The sequence below is a fragment of the Bos javanicus genome, chromosome 1 (genome assembly GCF_032452875.1).
Source record: "Bos javanicus breed banteng chromosome 1, ARS-OSU_banteng_1.0, whole genome shotgun sequence".
NCBI lineage: Eukaryota > Metazoa > Chordata > Mammalia > Artiodactyla > Bovidae > Bos > Bos javanicus.
Window position 1 is genome coordinate 66,143,046 of NC_083868.1, and position 21,914 is coordinate 66,164,959.

At 36.8% G+C, this 21,914-nt stretch overlaps 2 protein-coding genes across 10 annotated transcripts in view; one reads left to right on the forward strand and one right to left on the reverse strand.

Annotated features, from left to right (window-relative positions):
- Positions 1-21,914, forward strand: part of STXBP5L (syntaxin binding protein 5L) — a 330,969-nt gene that overhangs the window by 287,049 nt on the left and 22,006 nt on the right. For all 8 annotated transcript variants that reach the window (XM_061401581.1, XM_061401487.1, XM_061401832.1 and 5 more), the window contains 2 exons: positions 12,051-12,221; positions 14,861-15,100. In XM_061401581.1, coding sequence (XP_061257565.1) covers positions 12,051-12,221; positions 14,861-15,100 — 411 coding nt within the window. The remainder of the gene's footprint in view (positions 1-12,050; positions 12,222-14,860; positions 15,101-21,914) is intronic.
- The window catches only part of POLQ (DNA polymerase theta), a 251,403-nt gene that overhangs the window by 93,435 nt on the left and 136,054 nt on the right, over positions 1-21,914 (reverse strand). The gene's annotated exons all lie outside the window — the stretch shown is intronic.

Sequence of the window (21,914 nt, forward strand, 5' to 3'; positions counted from 1 at the left end):
GCAACAGATATTTCAAAGAAACAAAAACCCCATAAGCTTTTTCAAAGTTTAGGTAATTTGTTCATAATAGGAGTGGGGGATAATTTTACCCACATGATTATTATATCTTTGACATCAGTTTTGCAAATTTCAGGAATAAAAACATTTTGTTAAGCAATGAATAATTTAGCAACTCAAGGTTTCATCTCTTTGGAGACTGTTTAGACTAACTTTCTTGTTTACCTCAGCGTACACCTGTTGTTGTTTATCCCCCCCTCTCTTCCCACTCTTAATACACGGCTTGAAGTGAACACTTACTTATATGGTGCAGGGTAAGGTGTCACTTTGCTCCTTCAGCATCGATCAGGATATATTGGCATTTTAATGTCATAATTTTTTTGTTATTTACAGTAATGGTCCAAGATGACAACATAGAAGACTTCTGAACTCAACTCCTCCCTGATACACCAAATCTGTAGCTCTAAATGGAGCAATTTCCTTTGGAAGAAGTCTAGAACTAGCTTATTAATGCCTAAATATTAGATGAATGAGATAACACCCACATGGAACCAGGTCTTGTGAAAGTGAAAGTCGCTCAGGCTTGTCCGACTCTATGCAAGCCCATGGACTATCCAGTCCATGGAATTCTCCAGGCCAGAATACTGGAGTGGGTAGCCTTTCCCTTCTCGAGGGGGTCTTCCCAACCAAGGGACTGAACCCATGTCTCCCATGTAGCAGGCAGATTCTTTACCAGCTGAGTCACAGGGGAAGCCCAAACAGGCCTTGGCATACTCTCAAAAGCCGGGAGCCACTAACAGCAAAAAGGAGCTCAGACAATCACAAAGAATTGAAAGACCGCCAAGAGCTCAAGCTAGGCTGAATAATAAGGTTCATCTCCTATAAAAGGCCACTCCATCAAGCTTGGGGGAGATGACTATTTTGTCTATTGTGTAGAAACCAACACAGAGAGCGTAGGAAAATAAAGAAACGGGAACATAACTGCAACAAGAAGATAAAACTCCAGAAACAGACCATAGTGAAACAGAGATAAGTGACTTAACCTGATAAAGTGTTCAAAATAAGAGAACAACACGCTGAACAAAGTGAGAATCTAAACAAAGAGATAGAAAATATATGAAAGTAGCTCAGATGGTAAAGAATCCACCTGCAATGCAGGAGATCTGAGTTCAATCCCTGAGTGGAAAACTTCCCCTGGAGAAGAGAATGGCTATCCACTCCAGTATTCTTGCCTCAAGAATTCCATGGACAGAGGAGCCTGGCAGGCTTCAGTCCATGGAGCCCCAAGGAGTAGGACACGACTGAGCAACTAACACTTTCACTTTCAAACAGAAATCACAGACCTGAAGAATAGAATAACTTCACAGAAAATTTAATAGAGGCATTCAATGCTAGGCTAGATGGAGCAGAAAAAGGATTAATGAACTCTTAGGACAGGACAGTAGTTTCATGCTCATGCTTCAGTCATGTCCGACCCTTTGCAATGCTATGGACTCTAACCCACCAGGCTTCTCTGTCCATGGAATTCTCCAGGCAGGAGTACACGAGTGGGTTGCCATTTCCTTCTCCAGGGGATCTTCTGACCCGGGAATCAAACATACATCTCTTATGTCTCATGCATTGGCAGGCGGCACAGAAGAGAAGTGAACATTTTCAAACCCATTTTACAAGAGCAATACTACCATTACCAAAACCAGAAACGACGCAAGAGAAGAAAACAATAGGCCAATGTCGCTGGCTAATATAGATTCAAAATCTGCAACAAAATACTATCAAACTAAATTCAACAGTACTTTAAGAGGATCTTATCAAGTATAATTTATTCCAGGGATAAAAGGATGGTTTGACATCTGCAAATTAATGTGATATAGCATATTAACAAAATGATGAATAAAAACCATATAATCTTAATAGATGCAGGAAAAGTATCTGACAAAACTCAATATCTCTTTTTAATAAAAATTAACAACAGAGCCTAGAGGGAATGTGCCTAAACATAATGAAGACAATATACCGACAAGGCCGCAACTAACATAATGCTTAGAAGTGAGAAGATTTTCCTCCAAGATCAGGAACAAGAGAAAGATGCCCATTCTCACCACTTTCACTGAATATAGTACTGGAAGTTCTAGCAAGAGCAATGCCAAGAAAAACACATAGAGGGCATCCAAACAAGGAAGAAGGAAAACGTTCTCTATTTGCAGATGACATCTTTATAGAAAACCACAAAGACTCTACCAAAAACCATTAAAACTAATCAACAAATTTAGCAAAATTTCAAGTATAAAATCAATATGTAAAAGTCAATTGCATTTCTATACAACAAAGATGAGAGAAATTAAGAACACAGTCCCATCTGTAATTGCACTTAAAAGAATAAAGTATTCAGGAATAGATTTTTACCAAGGAGGTAAAAGGTCTGTACACTGAAAATAAAATATTAATGAAAGAAATTGAATAAGACACAAAAAATGGAAATATATTCCATGCCAATGGATTGGAAGAATTAATATTTTGAAATGTCCAGTACAGATTTAATGTAACCACCTATGGAAATTCCAATGGTATTTTTCACAGAACTAGAACACAAACTTCTGAAGTTTGTATGGAACTCCAGAAGACTCCCTAATAGTCAAAGCAATCTTGAGAAAGAAGGACAAATCTAGAGGCATCACACTTCCTGGTTTCAAAGTTTTATAATAAAGCTATAGCAGTCAAAACAATATGGTATTGGCACAAAAACAAACATATCAATGGCACAGAGAACCCAGAAATAAACTCATGCACATATGATTTATGTGCATTTAGGCCAACTGATTTATGACAAAGAAGCCTAAAATATACAATAGGGAAAGTATTCTTTTCAATAAATGGTGCTAGGAAAACTGGACAGTTAAAGAATGTAACAACTTCTATCTTACACCATACAGAAAAGCAACTCAAAATGGATTAAAGACTTGAACTTAAGACCTGAAACCTTAAAACTTCTAGAAGAAAACATAAGCAATATGCTTATTGACATCAGTCCTAGCAAAATTTTTTTTTGGATTTTATACCTAAAGCAAAGGCAACAAAACCAAAAATAAACTACAAACTGAAAAAAGCTTCTGTACAAGTGAAACCATCAACAAATGAAATGGAAACCTTCAGGATGGGAGAAAATATCTGTAAATCATGCATCCTCTAAGGGATTACAAAATATATAGAGGTCATACAACTCAATAACAAAAATCAAACAATCTGATTTTAAAAATGGGCAGAGGAACCAAATAGACACTTTCCCAAAGACGACATGGAAATGGCTAACAAGTCCATGAAAAGGGGCCTAACATCACTAATCATTAGAGAAATGCAAATCAAAACCATAATGAGATATCATCCTAAACATGTTAGATAGCTGTCATGCCATTTGCAGCAATATGTGGACCTAGAGATTATGATGCTAAGCAAAGCCAGACAAAGAGAAACATCATATGATACCACTTCTATGTAGAATGTAAAAAAAAAAAAAAAAAGATAGAAATGAACTTATTTGCAAAACAGAAACAGACCCATAGAATACAAACAAACTTACGGTTACCAAAGGGGGAAAAGAGGGAGGAATAAATTGGAAATTAACAGATACACACCACTATATATAAAATAGATAACCACAAAGGACCTACTGTATACCACAGGGAACTGCACTCAATATTTGTAATAACCTATAACAATATGGAAGGCTGAGCACTGAAAAATTGATGCTTCTGAATTTTGGTGCTGGAGTGGATGCTTGAGAGTCCCTTGGACAGCAAGGAGATCAAACCAGTCAATCTGAAAGGACATCAACCCTGAATACTCATTGGAGGGACTGAAGCTAAAGCTCCAATACTTTGGCCACCTGATGCGAAGAGTTGACTCACTGGAAAAGACCCTAATGCTGGAAAAGATTGAAGGCAAAAGGAGAAGACGGTGGCAGAGGAAGAGATGGGTGGATAGCATCACTGATTAAATGGACATGAACTTGGGCAAACATTGGGAGATCGTGAGGGACAGGGAGGCTTGATGTGCTGGGGTCCATCACATCGAGTGAACGAGTCTGACACAACGTAGTGAGTGAACAACAACAACATAAGGGAGAAGAATCTGAAAAATATATGTATATATACACATACATGTACCACTCTGCTGCACACTTGAAACTAACACACCACATTGTAATAAGAACAGCTATTGTCAATTGACAAATACCTGAGAAAAGATGAGAAACAAAAGGCAAAGGAGAAATGGAAAGATTTTTTTCCCTTTTGAATGCAGAGTCCCAAAGAATAGCAAGGAGAGATAAGAAAGCCTTCCTCAGTGATCAATGCAAAGAAATAGAGGAAAACAACAGAATGGGAAAGACTAGCGATATCTTCAAGAAAATTTGAAAATACCAAAGGAACATTTCATGCAAAGATGGGCACAATAAAGGACAGAAGTGGTATGGACCTAACAGAGCATAAGAGATTAAGAAGAGGTGGCAAGAATACACAGAAGAACTATACAAAAATGGTCTTAATGACCAACATAACCACGATGGTGTGATCACTCATCTAGAGCTGGACATCCTGGAGTGCAAAGTCAAGTGGGTGGGCCTTAGGAAATAACACTACAAACAAAGCTAGTGGAGGTGATGGAATTCCAGTTGAGCTATTTCCAATCCTAAAAGATGATGCTGTTAAAGTGCTGCACTCAATATGCCAACAAATTTGGAAAACTCAGCAGTGGCCACAGGACTGGAAAAGGTCAGTTTTCATTCCAATCCCAAAGAAAGGCAATGCCAAAGAATGCTCAAATTACCTCACAATTGCACTCAACCCACATGCTAGCAAAGTAATGCTCAAAATTCTCCAAGCTTAGGTGTCAACAGTATGTATACTGAGAACTTCCGGACGTTCAAGTTGGATTTAGAAAAGGCAGAGGAACTGGAGATCAAATTGCCAACATCCATTGGATCATAGAAAAAGCAGGAGAATTCCAGAAAAACATCTGCTTCATTGACTACACTAAAGCCCTTGACTGTGTGGATCACAACAAACTATGGAAAATTCTTCAAGAGATGGGAATACCAGACCACCTGACCTGCCTCCTGAGAAATCTGTATGCAGGTCAAGAAGTAGCAGTTAGAAGTGGACATGGAACAACACTGGTTCCAAATCAGGAAAGGAGTACGTCAAGGCGGTATATTGTCACCCTGCTTATTTAACTTCTATACAGAGTACATCATGTGAAATGCCCGTCTGGATGTGCACTCTTGGTACACAAATTAGTACAGCCACTATGGAAAACAATTTGGTGGTTCCTCAAAAAATTAAAAATAGAACTACCATATGATCCAGCAATTCCACTTCTAGGTATATATCCAATGTAAATGAAAACAGTCTATTAAGGCATACCTGCATTCCGATGTTTACTTCAGCATTATTCACAATAGCCAAGATAAGGAAACAAGCTAAGTGTCCATCAATACGTGAATTGATAAAGCAGAGGTGATACACTCACTCAGAGGAATGTTATTCAGCCACGAGAAAGGTTGAAAGTGTGGTATTCGCCAGAAAAATGGTGGACCGTGTGGTAGATGTGATGTGATGTGAAATAAGCTACAGAGAAGAAGCAAATACTGCATGGCATCACTTTTATGTTGACTACAAAAAAAGAAAAGTCAACTTCAGAACAGACAGTTGAATAGTGGTTGCCAGGGACTGGTGAGTAGGAATAATAGGAGAGGTATATAAAAGCGTATAGACTCTCAGCTGTAAGATAAGGTCAGAGGACCTAATGTAAACAGGATGAGTATTTTTTATAACACTGTAATATATAATTGAAATTTGCTAATAGAACTCTTCTAATAGGATAGAACTTGTATTCTCACCAAAAATAAATATGTGAGGAGATGGATGTGTTAACTAAATAGATTATGAGAATTTTCCCTAATGTATATGTATACCAGATCTACACAATGTACACTTTAAATATCTTACAATTTTGTATGGAAATTATACTAAAGCTAAAAATTTTTTAAATATATTGCTATTCCAGGTTAAAAAGTGACAAAGCCTAAGGCAGTACTGTCATTAAGAGATAATTTTCTCAAAGACTGGAAATTTGGTCCCAAATAGTTTTTAAACTTTCACTTAAATGAATGCAATAGAAACTAAACTTGAAAAAACAAAAGGGGAATTATTAATAAAGAAGAACCTCTTTGAAACTTTGGATTGCAGAGAGTAAACATGAATGAGTATATAAACATGTAAAAAATCATAGTCATGAAAATTTGCTATAGAAGAGCCAGATTAAACTGGGAATAAAAATCAAACTAACTTCAAGGGAGGTGTGTGATTTAGTCACTTTGGGTCTTCAGCTTAAAGTTCTTCAGAAAAATGCCCTCAAGTGCTTAAAAACCTCAAAGTGTCAGCACAAAGAGAAAGATGATATTTCCTTATCTGACAGTCAAAAACTGAAATACAGGTAAAAACTATACTCAGTTTTAGTGAGTATAACAGCAGAGATGGTCTACTGTATCAGGTCAGCAGTAGCACAGATCATGGCATACAGGCCCCTGCATCATCAGCATCATCTAAAAAGGAACTCAGTTCCAGTATGGCTGGGTATTGTTTTTGGCTGCAAACCTGAGTATAACTCACAGGTTCTCCCTGAGATTGTGAACTGCCTAATATACTTTAATAGATTATTTTCCTACTTAAAATTAATCAAGCAAACATTAAGTCAATTAACCAGCTTGTCCTCCAACCAACTCATTACTTACTAATGAGTAAGAAGGGAGGGAGTGAAAGAAGAGTTTCCTCTTAACTATTAATATAAAAGTAAGCAAAGGTAAAGTTAGGTGAGTTTTCAGGTATTTTAACCAATTGTTTGATATTAGCTATATTTTATATAGTCAATATATATGTAAAAAGCCAGAGTCTTTTTACATTTAAAAAGACTCCTAAAGATCCCGAGCTAAAGTCTTTTTACATTTATTTTCATGAGTTTTAAAATCCAATGCTTATTTTGATTTAGTCTTATGTTCAACATTTATTTCACCAAAGAATCACCCCTGTGGCATAAGCATAATAGTAATTTTCATTTTCTAGGAATTGTATGGTATAGTAAAAAGTTTAACTAGTGTACCAAGTATAAAATTAAATCTTCATTTACGTACTCCTATAAAGCTTTGGCAACGACTATGTTAAAAATAATTTAAACTGGAAACAGTAAGTGATTTTTCAGTAAGTCATTGTTGTACTTTATACAGTGTGTACACCAAATCAAATCTTGATTTAGAGATACAAGAGAATCAGCTAATTTAAAAGAAAATTGTAATTTCTTTTTTTTAGACTTGAAAAGCTTTTTGTAAAGTTTCCCATTGGTTTTAATCTGCTTATTGTTCTAAGGTTGAATTTTTTAGAATATTGAATTTTATCTAAATGGCATAGAGCACTATAGCAGAGCTAAAACATTATTGTAATCAGAAAGCAACTGGGAAACAAAAACCATTCTAGTAATATTATGCAGAAAGTGATTTAATACAAGAAACTAGGTGTTTATCAAGTCACTGAAAGATTGGAGACAACCCTAAGCTTGGCCTACAGGTATGACTTTCTGAATAAGGCCATCAACAGATGTATCAAGGAAGCAGACAACTTTGCTACTGTTAGAAGACTACTACCAATCAATTGTTGAACTGAAGACCACACTTTTATAAGATCAGGATTCTACTACAACTGCCTCTTGACATACAAAAAGCTTGTGACTGGATGCTGGAATGTTGCTTTCAAAAATAAAGCAAAATCTCCATTGTAATAACACCAAAGCAGCAGAAAGATTGCTTCTATTTCAAAACCACTTGTCAAACTTTTTGAGCCCTAACCCACCATGCACCATGTAAAAAGGCCACCATGCCATGAGGAAGCCCAAGCCTCCTAACAAAGTCACCACTGACAGTCCCAACTGAGTTCAACTTTCGAGTCATTCTAACCCAGGCATGTGGGTAAAGAAGCCTCCTAAAGATTCCAAGCCCTCAGTCATTCGAGTATTCTTAACTAATGCCTCAGACATCATGGAAATAATATCCCTACCTTGCCTTCCTTTAACGCCTTTCTCTCACAATCTGTAAGCATAATAAAAGGATTGTGGTGCATGCTAAGTTGCTTCAGTCATATACTCTTTGCAACCATATGGACTGTAGCCTACCACGCTCCTCTGTCCATGGGATTCTCCAAGCAAGAATACTGGAGTGGTTTGCCATGCCCTCCTCCAGGGGATCTTCCTGACCCAGGGATGAAACCCACGTCTCTTATGTCTCCTACATTGGCAGATGGGTTGGAGTGGTTTGCCACTCTCAGGGGATCTTCTCAAACCAGGGATTTAACCTGCAGCTCCTGCATTGCAAGTGGACTTTTTACTGCTGAGCCATCGGGGAAGCCCAAAATGATTTTTAGTTTACATTTATTAACATTTGGAGTGGTCTGTATGCAAAGAGCTAACTAAAACACATGATGTAGATATAAGATTCAACAAGCATTTCAGAAACATTTTTAAAGATTATAATACTGTATTATGTGATACATCGGAGAAGGCACTGGCGACCCACTCCAGTACTCTTGCCTGGAAAATCCCATGGGCGGAGGAGCCTGGTAGGCTGCAGTCCATGGGGTCGCAAAGAGTTGGACACAACTGAGCGACTTCACCTTCACTTTTCACTTTCATGCATTGGAGAAGGAAATGGCAACCCACTCCAGTATTTTTGCCTGGAGAATCCCAGGGACGGGGGAGCCTGGTGGGCTGCCATCTATGGGGTCACACACAGTTGGACACGACTGACATGACTTAACAGCAGCAGCATGTGATACACAGCACAATGTACCTATAAGTTTATGCTGAATTGTAAAGGATAGCTGGCTTCCAATTTTTATCTCTTACTAAAACTACAGTGAATAATTATATCAATAGAAGTTTTTGTATTTATCATTAATATAAATTTTCAGAATGACTATGGGCTATAACCAAATTTCTTCATAAGTGTTTATAGTATTCATATCTGTCTTGAATATTTACTGTACTAAGAAAAAAATATTAAGCAAATTAACTTTATTATATTAAAAAAAATTTAAGCTACAAAAAGAAATCCTTTAAGTTAGTCAGCCCTATTGAAGACAGAAGAATATGGCCAAAGACTCTGAGTTGCCCTGATATGGTAATGTCAGCCAGACCTCATGAGTCAACCATAAGATGGGGAAAATTGGGCCATACAGGGGGTAGGGAAAAAAACAGACCAGCATGTTGAGTAATCTAATAATTGATACTACCCTATTATAAGCTCAAATGAAACAATGTTCACAAAAAACAGCCACCAAAAGATGGTAATAGATAGGCAGGCACTTTCACTTAGCAAGTCCAAAGAGTCCTGGCTAGGTGAACAAATTTTACTATTTTCAGAGCTCTGCCATGTATTCTTGAACCTAGATGAGTGAGTGTGAAGAGGGCTGTAACTCATCCCAAATTACTCCGAATAAGCCCTAAAACAAGCTTTCACACCTGGGTAGATCCTAACTGATATGCCTGGAGCAGCGTGGCTTATATTTGCAATTTGTATCCCTAAAGTAATTGCCGTTGGGAGGAGGAGGAGAAGGGGACGAAAGAGGATGAGATGGCTGGATGGCATCACCGACTCGATGGACGTGAGTTTGAGTGAACTCTGGGAGTTGGAGATGGACAGGGAGGCCTGGCATGCTGCAGTCCATGGGGTTGCAAAGAGTCAGACACGACTGAGCGACTGAACTGAACTGAATTTACTCTGTGTCTTTGTTGGTACCGGCTATTGCCCTCAGTGTTTTTCCTATTTATAGGACTAGATTCAATAGTGAAGGAGAGGCAGAACTCTTGACTTCTGCTTCCCCATAGCTAACTTATGTGATATTTATGCCTTTCTGTCTGATAAATCTGTGTTAATATGGAAGACAACTGGTCCCAAGAGACTAGGAGCTCAATGGATATTACATAAGCTACTCCTAAACCCTCCTAAATACATCATCAAAATTGCTAATCCTTACCAAATATATTAGCTGACCCAGTGGCCTAGTTTTTAAGCATACAGACACTAAGTGATAAAAATCTGGATTAGAATCCTAACTCCATGAGTACTGCTTATGTAACATTAGACAATTTTCTGAACATTTTTTGACCTTCATTTTCCTCATCTGCAAAATCAGGATAGAGCACCTACCCTGCATAGTTGTTGTGAAGATTAAATCAGTAATGTGTGTAAAATGCCTGGCATTGAAGTATTCAATAAATGTTAACTCATTAAAAAAAATAGTAAAACACACTAGTGCATTTAAATAGTGAAACCTAATTCTCATCTTTGCACTAACTACAAGGGGATCCAGAGAATGTATATTTTAAGTTTTCAAATTCCTCAATATAGAAAAACTGTAATGGAGTGGATACTGAGTGCCAGTTCCCATGTCCAATATGAACATTAAACATGGTTCTGTTTAACTCTGTCCTTTGAATAACCAAAGAAGCACATTTTATTTTTTATTCTTTTTTAATTTTATTTTTTAACTTTACAATATTGTATTGGTTTTGCCATATATCGAAATGAATCCACCACAGGTATACATGTGTTCCCCATCCTGAACCCTCCTTCCTCCTCCCTCCCCATACCATCCCTCTGGGTCGTCCCAGTGCACCAGCCCCAAGCATCCAGTATCGTGCATCCAACCTGGACTGGCGACTCATTTCATATATATTACACGTTTCAATGCCATTCTCCCAAATCATCCCACCCTCTCCCTCTCCCACAGAGTCCAAAAGACTGTTCTATACATCAGTGTCTCTTTTGCTGTCCCATATACAGCGTTATTGTTACCATCTTTCTAAATTCCATATATATGTGTTAGTATACTGTATTGGTGTTTTTCTTTCTGGCTTACTTCACTCTGTATAATAGATTCCAGTTTCATCCACCTCATCAGAACTGATTCAAATGTATTCTTTTTAATGGCTGAGTAATACTCCATTGTGTATATGTACCACAGGTTTCTTATCCATTCATCTGCTGATGGACATCTAGGTTGCTTCCATGTCCTGGCTATTATAAACAGTGCTGCGATGAACATTGGGGTACACGTGTCTCTTTCAATTCTGGTTTCCTCAGTGTGTATGCCCAGCAGTGGGATTGCTGGATCATAAGCACATTTTAAAATGTATTCTGAATATTGTTGATCTATGAGATGATGTTTCAAATAATATGTGTTAGCATTGACTATTTTAGTGCAATTATTCCAAATTTTTAAATTCTATCAGAACAGATAAATTCACAGGCTCTAAAATAAATAGTACTATTTGGTCTTAGACTTGAGCAACTTTAGTGAAATAGTTGGAGTTCAAAATGGCAGTAATAATGTCAAAACAAAAATGACAGTAATAATTTATCTTTGTTCAGTTTACTATATACCAGGAAGTTTCTGGCATATAACATGTTATCACAAAAGCTCCATGAGTTAGACAGTAATAGTCCCAATCAAGAGGAAACTAAACTATGAAGTCTGCAAAAATGTATACAACCAGTAGGTGGTAGAACTGGGATTTGAGCCCAGGCAGTCTGGCTGTAGAGTCGATATCCTTATGTACCATTCTCAACTTTGCAGTAAAATGCTTCTGTTCTATATTTTAAACCCTAAGCACTTGAAGTTCTTCCAAAACTTATATAAATAGGTGTATATTTACATTATGCAGAAGAAAGTCTAGTACTATAACCTATTTTGTACTGCCATTAAATGGTAGAATACATAATGAAAATATAAATTTTAACTATGTTAGTCAGATTTTAAAGATGAATATATTTAATAATTATGAAAAATCTGGCTAGCTATTGAAATTATGACTAAATACTAAAACAAGGACTTAGCCATCTTTAAATGGTTTAAAAACAAGGAATTCTCCCTCCATTTATTAATCAACACACTTATTCCCTTATATTAAGATTTAATTATGATATTTATGTTGCCTTCTTCCTTTTGGTACAGACCACGTAAATGGACACTGCACAAGTCCCACTTCTCAGAGCTGCAGTTCTGGAAAACGACTTTCCAGTGCTGATGTTTCAAAAATAAATCGCTGGGGTCCTGGAAGACCACCATTTCGAAAAGCACAGTCAGCTGCTTGCATGGAGATTTCTTTGCCAGTTACAACAGAAGGTAGGTTAAACATATGGATTTTTGTGGACACAATTGAAATTTGACATACCACGGGAATTAGGAGCTGAGGGACAAGGGATTGTGGTCACATGTAAAAGATATGAAAGCTGGTTAACTCTAGACAACGAGCAACTGAGAACCTGGTCGGGCTGTAGCCATGAATCCAGATCCATTCCTCACTACATCTCTTTCATCTCTAAAACCAGAATGCTTCTGTTTATGGGTAGGTTTCCATCTCCTCTGTACAAAGTGAGACCTATATATTAATCTGTTCTGTATACGTACTTTCTTTCCATCTCAACGGTAAGCCTCTTGGTATTTCTATCTGTGGACAATTATTTACTGTCTTATAACCTTTGTTTCCTCAACTGTTAAGAGAATGTGACCAAGAAAAAGGCAAGACATTAAATTCTAGTTTGCAGTCTTACGTTTTAAAAAGAGAGGATTATTTGCTTATTTATGGAATTAGCTTTGGGGACAGGGAATATAAAGTACATGAGTCAGAAGGCCCAGATTAAGAAAGATTAAAAAAAGAGGAATCCTGTAACTGCTGCAGGTGGCTCAGTGGTAAAGAATCCGCCTGCCAATGCAGGAGACACAGGTTCGATTCCTGGACTAGGAAGATCCCCTGGAGGAGAATATGGCAATCCACTCCAGTATTCTTGCCAGGAAAATCCCATGGACAGAGAGAAGCCTGGTGGGCTAGAGTCCATGCGGTCACACAGAGTCAGACACGACTGAGCACGCATACAACTTCTGCTACTGCCTTTCTGATAAAAAGCTTTGGGACTAGAAATAGAAAAAAAGTAATCTTAGGAATATGCTATGGTAATTCTGTGCTATAAAGTAATTCACCATTTGTGTGTGTGCTCAGTCGCTGAGTCATGTCTGACTTCACAACCCCACAGACTGTAGCCCTCCAAGCTCCTCTGTCCATGGAATTTTCCACCTAAGAATACTAGAGTGGGTTGCCATTTCCTCCTCCAGGGGATCTTCCTGACCCTGTCTCTTGCATCTCCTGCATTGGCAAGTGGATTCTTCACCACTGTGTCACCTGGGAAGCCCAATTCACCATTTACCACTCCCCAAAAAATTTGACAGTAATGATCTATATTATTCAAATTTTAAAAATAAAATTTTTAGGCACTTTCCTGGCAGTCGAATGGTTGAGACCTTGCACTTGCACTGCAGAGGGCATAGAATCTGATTCCTGGTCAGGGAACTAAGATTCCACATATAGAAGTGGCGTGGTCAAAAGTTTTTTTTTAAATGGAATTTTTAGCTTTTTAACATTCCACCATATTAAGTCTGGTCCATGGGCATGCATATGATCTTCTCTTTCACAGGTATCTATGAGTAGCAACTTTGAATGTTGATGAACCATGAATGGAAAATTTTTGAAACATTAGCTAGGAATGTAACAATGTAAGGAAAGTGTAAAGGTTGTAAACGAATTAGTAGTTTCAATCACTGGACTGAGCTGGGGATTTTGAGTTTTAGACATTTCTAACTAACCTGTTGATTTGGGGAAAATTACATCTCTATCTCCAAATCTGTAAAATACATAGTTTATATCTGTGCTCCCTCTCAGATCTAAATTCTATTAAAAAGTTATTTTTATAAACTTGCTGAAGTATAGAGAAGGGAAAATTAGGAATACTCTATTTTGGTTTGTAGAAAAATAGTCTGAGGAGCTTTAATATTTAACTTTATTGTATATTATTTTATTATATATTATCTCTTTATAAAAATGAGTCATCATTTCCTATCAAAATGGAAAGGAGAGGGAAGGCAGTAGAAAGAATATGAGGAACTTGTACTCTGGAGTGATTATAAGAACAATACAACTTTCCTATGTCATTTACCTGAGGTGGTGAGTTTCTGCTTGTTGGAGTATACACCATGTGTAAAAGTTGATGAGAAGGAGAACTTGAAGCCACCTGTTTCCTTTTCACTGGACTGAAGCCCTCTCAGAAAGATGACCACACTCTCAGTGGGGTGGTTCTGTGTACAGCTCTGTATTTAGTCATTGGCAAAGCCAAAACTGGATTTAGATTCAAGGTAGGCAGCTTATAACTAGTTCAGGGAGATATCATTTGTTCAATGTTATATAAATAGTTTAATATTTACAACTGAAATTACTTCAAACATAGCAAAATTAAAGGAATGTATTTACCACAGAACATACATGACCCTTCAGGTAAGTAGCCACAATGTTGTCAGTATATGGGAATTGTCAAGAAGTCATTAGGAATACTTTCAGTAATTGAGAGAACGGAGAGAAGCATAATTAAAACTGTACTAGAAATTCTTGTAATCTTAACTATTTAAACATTTTTTCTAAATTAGAGAATTTCAACTAACTTGTGAGGTAAGGTAGAGAAAAAAACAAAACAGTGGACTGCAGCTCTGCAGATTCAAGGCTAGTCCCAGCTCTGCCTGAGTTTATGATTTACACTTCTGGGCTTTTCTTCATCTTCAAAATAAGCTGGTGAACTGCATAAGCTGCCTTCCAGATCAGTTAACACAGAATCCAATTCTACTTCTCCCTCATCATTTTGGTTTTCATGCAGTAAGTCTGACTTCACTTGTTCTGGAAACACACTAAAACTTAATTTTTTGTTTTTAAATTTCCATAGAAAGTCGAGAAAATTCCTATAATCGTTCTAGGAGCTCTAGCATCTCCAGCATTGACAAAGATTCTAAAGAAGCGATTACAGCGCTGTACTTCATGGAGTCCTTTGCTCGGAAAAATGACTCTACCATCTCCCCTTGTTTGTTTGTTGGAACTAGTCTGGGAATGGTGTTAATCATCTCCCTAAACCTACCTTCAGCAGATGAACAAAGATTTACAGAGCCGGTCATGGTCCTGCCAAGTGGTAAGAGTTTTCATTTATTCCTTCACTGCTACTTTTTCAAATTTATATAAATGTTTTGTAAAACATTTAACTTGTTTTGCTCTGGAGCAAAGATTTACATATTCTGGATATTAGAAACTATTGAGAACTTTATAAACCATATACTGTCTCAACTATTGAAGTTTACTTTCCTGCATGGCAAAAATTGTCAACCATTTCTATGGTAGTAATCTGGAATTCCCAACCTAAATGGTGCCTTGGGAAATAAGTTTCTGAAAAGCATTTATGAAAGCCTTAAGGCAAAAGTTTAAAATTTTTTTTAATTTTTAATTTTATTTTTTAACTTTACAATATGAATTGAAGCATTTATCTAATGTTCCATGCCAGATCAGAGCCTATGAGTGTTTTACATCATCCCTAAAGAACTCAGATGATTAAACTAGAAGCATTCTGACTTGAGCTGGCTTTCTAAATTCTTTGATAATCTCTTCATCTTGTTTTGAAACCATGCCTCAAAATTTCTTCCATTTTTATTGTAGTACCTAGAGAATTTGACCCCAGTTATGAGTATTGCTGCTAAAGTATATGTCTAAAGTATATGTCTGCTAAAGTATATGTCTTCCTACTTTTTCCCTCTTGAAGAGACGTGATTCCTTCTGTTACTCCTTTGAGTATTTTAAAATTTATTCTTATCAATAACTTTTACTCTTTTCCATATATGAAAAAACTATCTGAAAAACATTTCTAAAGTAAAAATAATTTTATTAATATATAGAATAAGGGATCTCATTTTAAAAGAATATATATGGCATGATAGGTTAGATAGAGTTGTGTTTTCTTTGTTAACCGGAATGCTAAATTCATATAGATGGATTGTTACTGTGGGAAGAATATTCAGCTCTCTACTAGTGAGGCAAATTCAGATAAATGTATTGTGTGTGTGTGTGGCCTAAACAACACGAGTTTATTTTCTCACACTTCTGGAGGCTAGAGGACCAAGATTAAGGTGCTGGCAGGCCTGGTTTCTTCTGAGGCCTCTGTCCTTGGCTTGCAGTTGGCCACACTCTCACCATATTCTCACATGACTGTCTCTTTGTGTGCTTGTACCTCTGGTGTTTCCTAATCTCTTAGAAAGACATTTGGATGAGGGCTCACCCTATCAGGCTCATTTTAGCTTAATCACCTCTTTAAAGGCTTTGTCTCAAATATGATCACATTCTGAGGAACTGGGGTGTAGGCCTTCAATGCATGAATTTGATAAAGGGAGGAGGGGAGAAGATCCAGCCCATAAAATGCACTGTATTTTAAAAGTTACTCATTAGCACCACTATATTTTAATTATAAACAACAGTAAGAAAACGTCTTTTACTGTATTCCTTATTTTAAGGAAATAGGAATAATTCTCTTATGATTGAGAGAGAGCCAGATCAGTAAGGTCATAATGATTTTTTAAGTTTTAGTTCAATCCGTTTTTTAACTCAATACATTTTTATACAGATTAGATATCTAATACATGGCACGTATTCCTCAAATATTTAAAGGTAAAAATCAAACCCCTGTATACACAAGCGTACAACTGTGAGTGAAAGACAATTTTCTAGTAAGAGATATTCTAAAAAATATGGTTTTCTGTGCCACAAGCATGGAAATAAACAAGTCTCTGGAACTAATTTAATGAATCAGTACCATAGGAAAGTTCTTCAACATTCTTAGCAAATAGACTTAAAATGATGGGAAAATACAAAGGGAGTAGAGATTTAACTTAATATTTGGGCATCTGGTTCATAAATATTTGCAAACCTCCTTAAAGAGAGATAATGGGAAGCTATCTTCTCCAAGTTTCTACGCCAGCCTTCTTTCAAGACTTTGGTTATATCAGCGCCATTTTATCACGTTAACAAATGCACCACGAACACACAAGGTGCTGGTAACAGAGCAGAGGACAGAGGGCGTGTGGGAACGCTCTCTACCACATGCTCGATTTTCTGTAAAACCTAAGACTGCTCTCAGAAAAATTAAGTCTACGAACTTAAAAAAGCAGTACCTGTAAGGCAGAAAACTGAGTCCAGGTTCAGATTTGTTTTATAGTTAACCACTGAAAGAGAAAAAGCCTAATTGGAAGGCATAATTTATGACAATAAAAAGAAAAAGGATGGAGTTCCACAGAGAAGACAGAAAGCCAATTCAGATTTAAAGTAGAAAACCCATCCTCTCCTCCCTCACATCCCACTTCCTGACTCCATCTTCACCTTCTTCCTAGTATCTACTCTGCATCACATCCCTGCTCCACTCATCTCTGTCCTATTGTAGTGCTCTAGATTATGGGAACCATTTTAAAAGGTGTGGAGTTAGAGGCATTTCCCTCTTTCATAGTCAGTGCTAAAGTGGGTGACATGCTTTTAGGCCCTGAATGGGTTTTCCTGTCAAAACATTGTTAAATTACCTTTTATCAGATGGCCTAGAAAAATTTGAGTCTAGCAATTTCCTGAAAATACAATCCATTTTGAAATTTATTCATCCATTTTTTTCAACATATGTTTCCCAAACTCATACTAATTAATTAGGCATTGGGCATGCAATAGTGATCAGGACACAATGATTTTTATTCTCAGATTATTTGCAGGGAAGAACAAAAGTAACCAAAAAATTACAATTAGGGAAGTAAACAATACTGTGGCAGCATGGGAGGGGGATTTGGGGAAGACCTCTCTCACAAAGCCTCTGTCTGAAGTGGGAACAGGTTTAGAAGGGAGCTCTGCCCAGTGCTGATATTTAAGAGAAATTCAGAAAAGCATAAAAAACCTAGAGGTAGCACAGCTGAGTCAGTTCTAATGAAGTGGAAGAACTAGAGCCTATAATACAGAACGAAGTCAGTCAGAGAAAAACAAGTATCATATATCAACGTGTATGTATGGAATCTGGCTAAAGATGGTACTGATGAACCTATTTGCAGGGCAGCGATGGAGATGCAGAGAACAGACTTGTGGACCCAGCAGGGGAAAGAGAGAATGGGACAAACTGAGAGAGTAGCATGGAGGCATATACATCACCATATGTAAAGTAGATAGCCAGTGGGAATTTGCCATATGACTTAGGGAGCTCAAACCATTGCTCTGTGACAACGTAGAGAGGTGGGATGGAGTGGGGCACGGAGGGAGGAAGGGAAAATATTTATACCTATGGCTGATTCATGTTGATGTATGGCAGAAACCAACACAATATTGTAAAGCAATTATCCCCTAATTAAAAATAAAGATTTTTAAAAGGAGACCAAAAAATGAAAAACAACAACCTAGCGGTAAAAAGAGCAAGACATAGCTAAAACTTAGAGCTATAATGGTGCTGAGGCTGGAAAAACAGGCAGGGGAATAGAGGATCTTAAGACCTGAAGAGAGGAAAAAAAAAAAAAGACCTGAAGAGACTTCCTAGATCTCTGGAGGTTTGTTGTTGTTGTGTACAAAGATTATGATATGGTATGCTTTTTTAATCTAAAATACTGGTGGTTAAATTTTGTAATTGTAAAAAAAAAAAATTGTAATTGTAAAAACTCCAAATACAGAGGAAGAAGGTAAATGAAAATTCTTCCACGAGCAAACTCTCCCCCTGTCTGTCCCATCTCCACCCCCCATACTTCTGCCCCTAGGAATTTTACTCTCCAACAGTAATTCTGTGAGAAATTTGCAGAGATTCTAACTTCAAAGCTCCTTTATTGAAGTATAATTGACATACAAAAAAATACATATTTATTGTATGCAACTTGATGAGTCTGGAGATAAGTAAACATCCATGAAACTATGACCACAATCTATGCCATAAACATATTCATCACTTCCAACAGCTTCCTACCCCTGTAATTTTGAGACTCATTTTAAATTTATCTCATTTCTATGTAATGCTTTGTGCTACCTGCTAACAAATTATTCTGTAATTATCAATTCTGCCACATGACGTGCCTATCACTGATTTGTTAAAAAAAAAAAATTTATTTTCATGCTTCAATATCAAACTTAAACTCATGATTAAACTGAAGAGTCTCCATAATAAATTCATTCTCTTTACCCCTGAACTGTTTTTTTTTTTTGTTTCTATTCTCCCCATTTCTGTTACTAGTTCCACAATACTTAATGACTTCTATCACTTCCATTTCTTTCACTTACTCTGATTCCTTTTACTTAACTCTGCCTCTGTACTGGTCTTAATTCCAGTATTGTCTTCATCTCCTGATTTTTATGCACCATATTCTTCACTTATCCATAGAAGCAATTTCTTGGAAATCCCAGCCTTGTTCTACCTCTTTAATCTGATTTCCTGCTACTTTCCAGCACCAGTTCCCTGGTCCAGCCAGTCTTATTTCTTCTCATTTCTCTTTGCCACCTGTCAATCATCTATCATTGTTAGATGTCATATGAACTTTTATATTTGTTGTCAAAATTTTGGAAAACTTGTATCAAGTTTCTTGGGAGCTATAGATTTGAAGGAATTAGAATAATTTTCTACAGACTAGCTTTTAGCTCCATCCATTTTAAATTTCAAATCTTGTTTGTTCTACATTATTTGTTTCTATTGTTGACATAATATATAATTTGTAATATGCTCTTCAGCCCCGCACTTTCATGTCAGATTAATGCTGAGTTGTATCACGGTAGTAGGAGCTTTCCTGCGAGCCATCGCTATACCTAGACACAGTAGTGACAGTGAATCATCTATTAATACATAAATCTACTAAACTCAAACTAAATGTATCTCCATCTTTTTTGCTCTTTTCGTATACTGAGGATATGACTAACTTACTGATTCACTTTTTGATTATGTATTATATAAGCTTAGATATGTTTTCATATGTATATTCTCAACACTGTAAAAGTATGCCAGAGATTATCTTCTTACCTTTTTAACTGTTATTTTTCTTACCATATTCTTGTTTTGTCTTTTGCCTGCTGACAGAAATATCTCATAGATTTACCCTCTACTCTAGACTTCCTAGCCTACTCCCTATGTCAGGCTTACTTGCCAGCATTTAATTCCTTTAAAATCCAGCTATCTGATGAAGAACAATTAATTTATGCAAACATACAAATGAACAAATGTGCTCTCAAGATATAGTATGAAGCTAGTTAATAGGCTTTGTCTGGAAATTAGTTAAAATGAGAAGGATGTATGGTTTTTAATCTCAAGTCTAAACCTTGATAAGAAATTTCATCACCTGATTTCTGTGCACCATATTCAGTTAGGGCCTTTCCATATAAGACATATATATTTTAAACATATTTGTGAAATTCATACATTGTATCTTACAAACTTCATTAAAAATAGATACCATAAAAATATAGTTCAAATGTAATGATTGTATTTGACTGAACAAGTAAAATCACAGACTAATACAGAAAAATAAACATACTCTCCACTTGCAGCAGCTGTTTGTTGTTTACAGTTCCTGTTACTAGTTATACTGTATGTGTTTATAGCAATTCTATTTTTCCCAAAGTAAATGTACTGTCACTTGAAACTGCTGAGTATAAAGTATGAAATCTGAGTCTTTAACAGCTAGACACATGGAACTATTAAGATTTTTAGATATTAAAAAAGCAAAATAAAATGCTCTCCAAAAACAAATGAAATCTCACATACCATTTTGTCACATGCTGTTGTCATGAATTCAAACTTTTTCCGGAATTTCTTTTATGGAGAGATTAAAAGAACATCTCTCTTTGTGAAAATCGAATGATCTAGATATATAGTTCTTTATAATACAGTAGGATAACCTAGAAGAAATGGATAAACTCCTAACGACATACAAATATCAAGACTGAATCATGAAGAAATAGAAACTCTGAATAGACCTGTAACTAATAAGGATATTTGATCAGTAATAATAATAAAAAAAACTCTCAACAAAGAAAAGCCCACTTCTCTTTTTTAAAGGACTTTTTTCACATAAACTTATCTTGGTTGTCTGGACAACAAATTCTCATCAACAATATGGCAATGTGCACTAAAGCACTAAATCACTAAATCACTGCATTTTAGAGTGACAGAGCACCTAGAGATTAATTCTAGAAGCCATCACTTTAATCTGTGTCAGAACCACTTGAAGGGTTACAGCACAGATTGTAACACTCTGGCTCCATTCCCAGAGTTTCTAATTCAGCTGGTCTGGGTTGGTGTCTGAAAATTGTTTAACAAGCCACAAGTGATACTAATACAAATGCAGTTTTGCATGCTGGGATGAAAAAACAACAGCCCTTCCTCCTCCTGGGTTTTTCCTTTGTGTCTCCTCCTCCTTTACTTTCACACAACTACCACACTCACAACACTTCTGACACCAGATAAGTGGAGGCCTTCACAAACAAGTCTGAGATACCAGCTGAGTATTCCACAGTTTGACTGAATTTGGACACTGTCCACATGGAGATGGCCCCACAGGGTAATGGCTCTGTAACCCCCGCCTTCAGATGCCAATACCAAGACAAGTCAAGGTTGTCACCTATTCTTCTGACCAAGAAGACCTGAGGCTTCCACAGCCCCCTTCTCCAGTTCAATCAGTTTTCTAGAGCCACTCACAGAACCTCAGAAAAACTTTTACTTACTGTTTAGCAGTTTCTTATAACAGGATATAGCTGAACATCTAATGGGAGATGCATAGGGCAAGGAATGTAGGGAGGTACATGAAGCTACCTCTTCCATGCCTTCTCCAGGAGTGTCACTCTCCCCACACTGCTACCTGCTCCTTAACCCGGAAGCTCTTCAAACCACCACCACCCCACCTTTAGGTTTTTAATATGGTTTCCTTACACAGATGTGATTAATTAAACCAATGGTGATTGAATTCAAACTC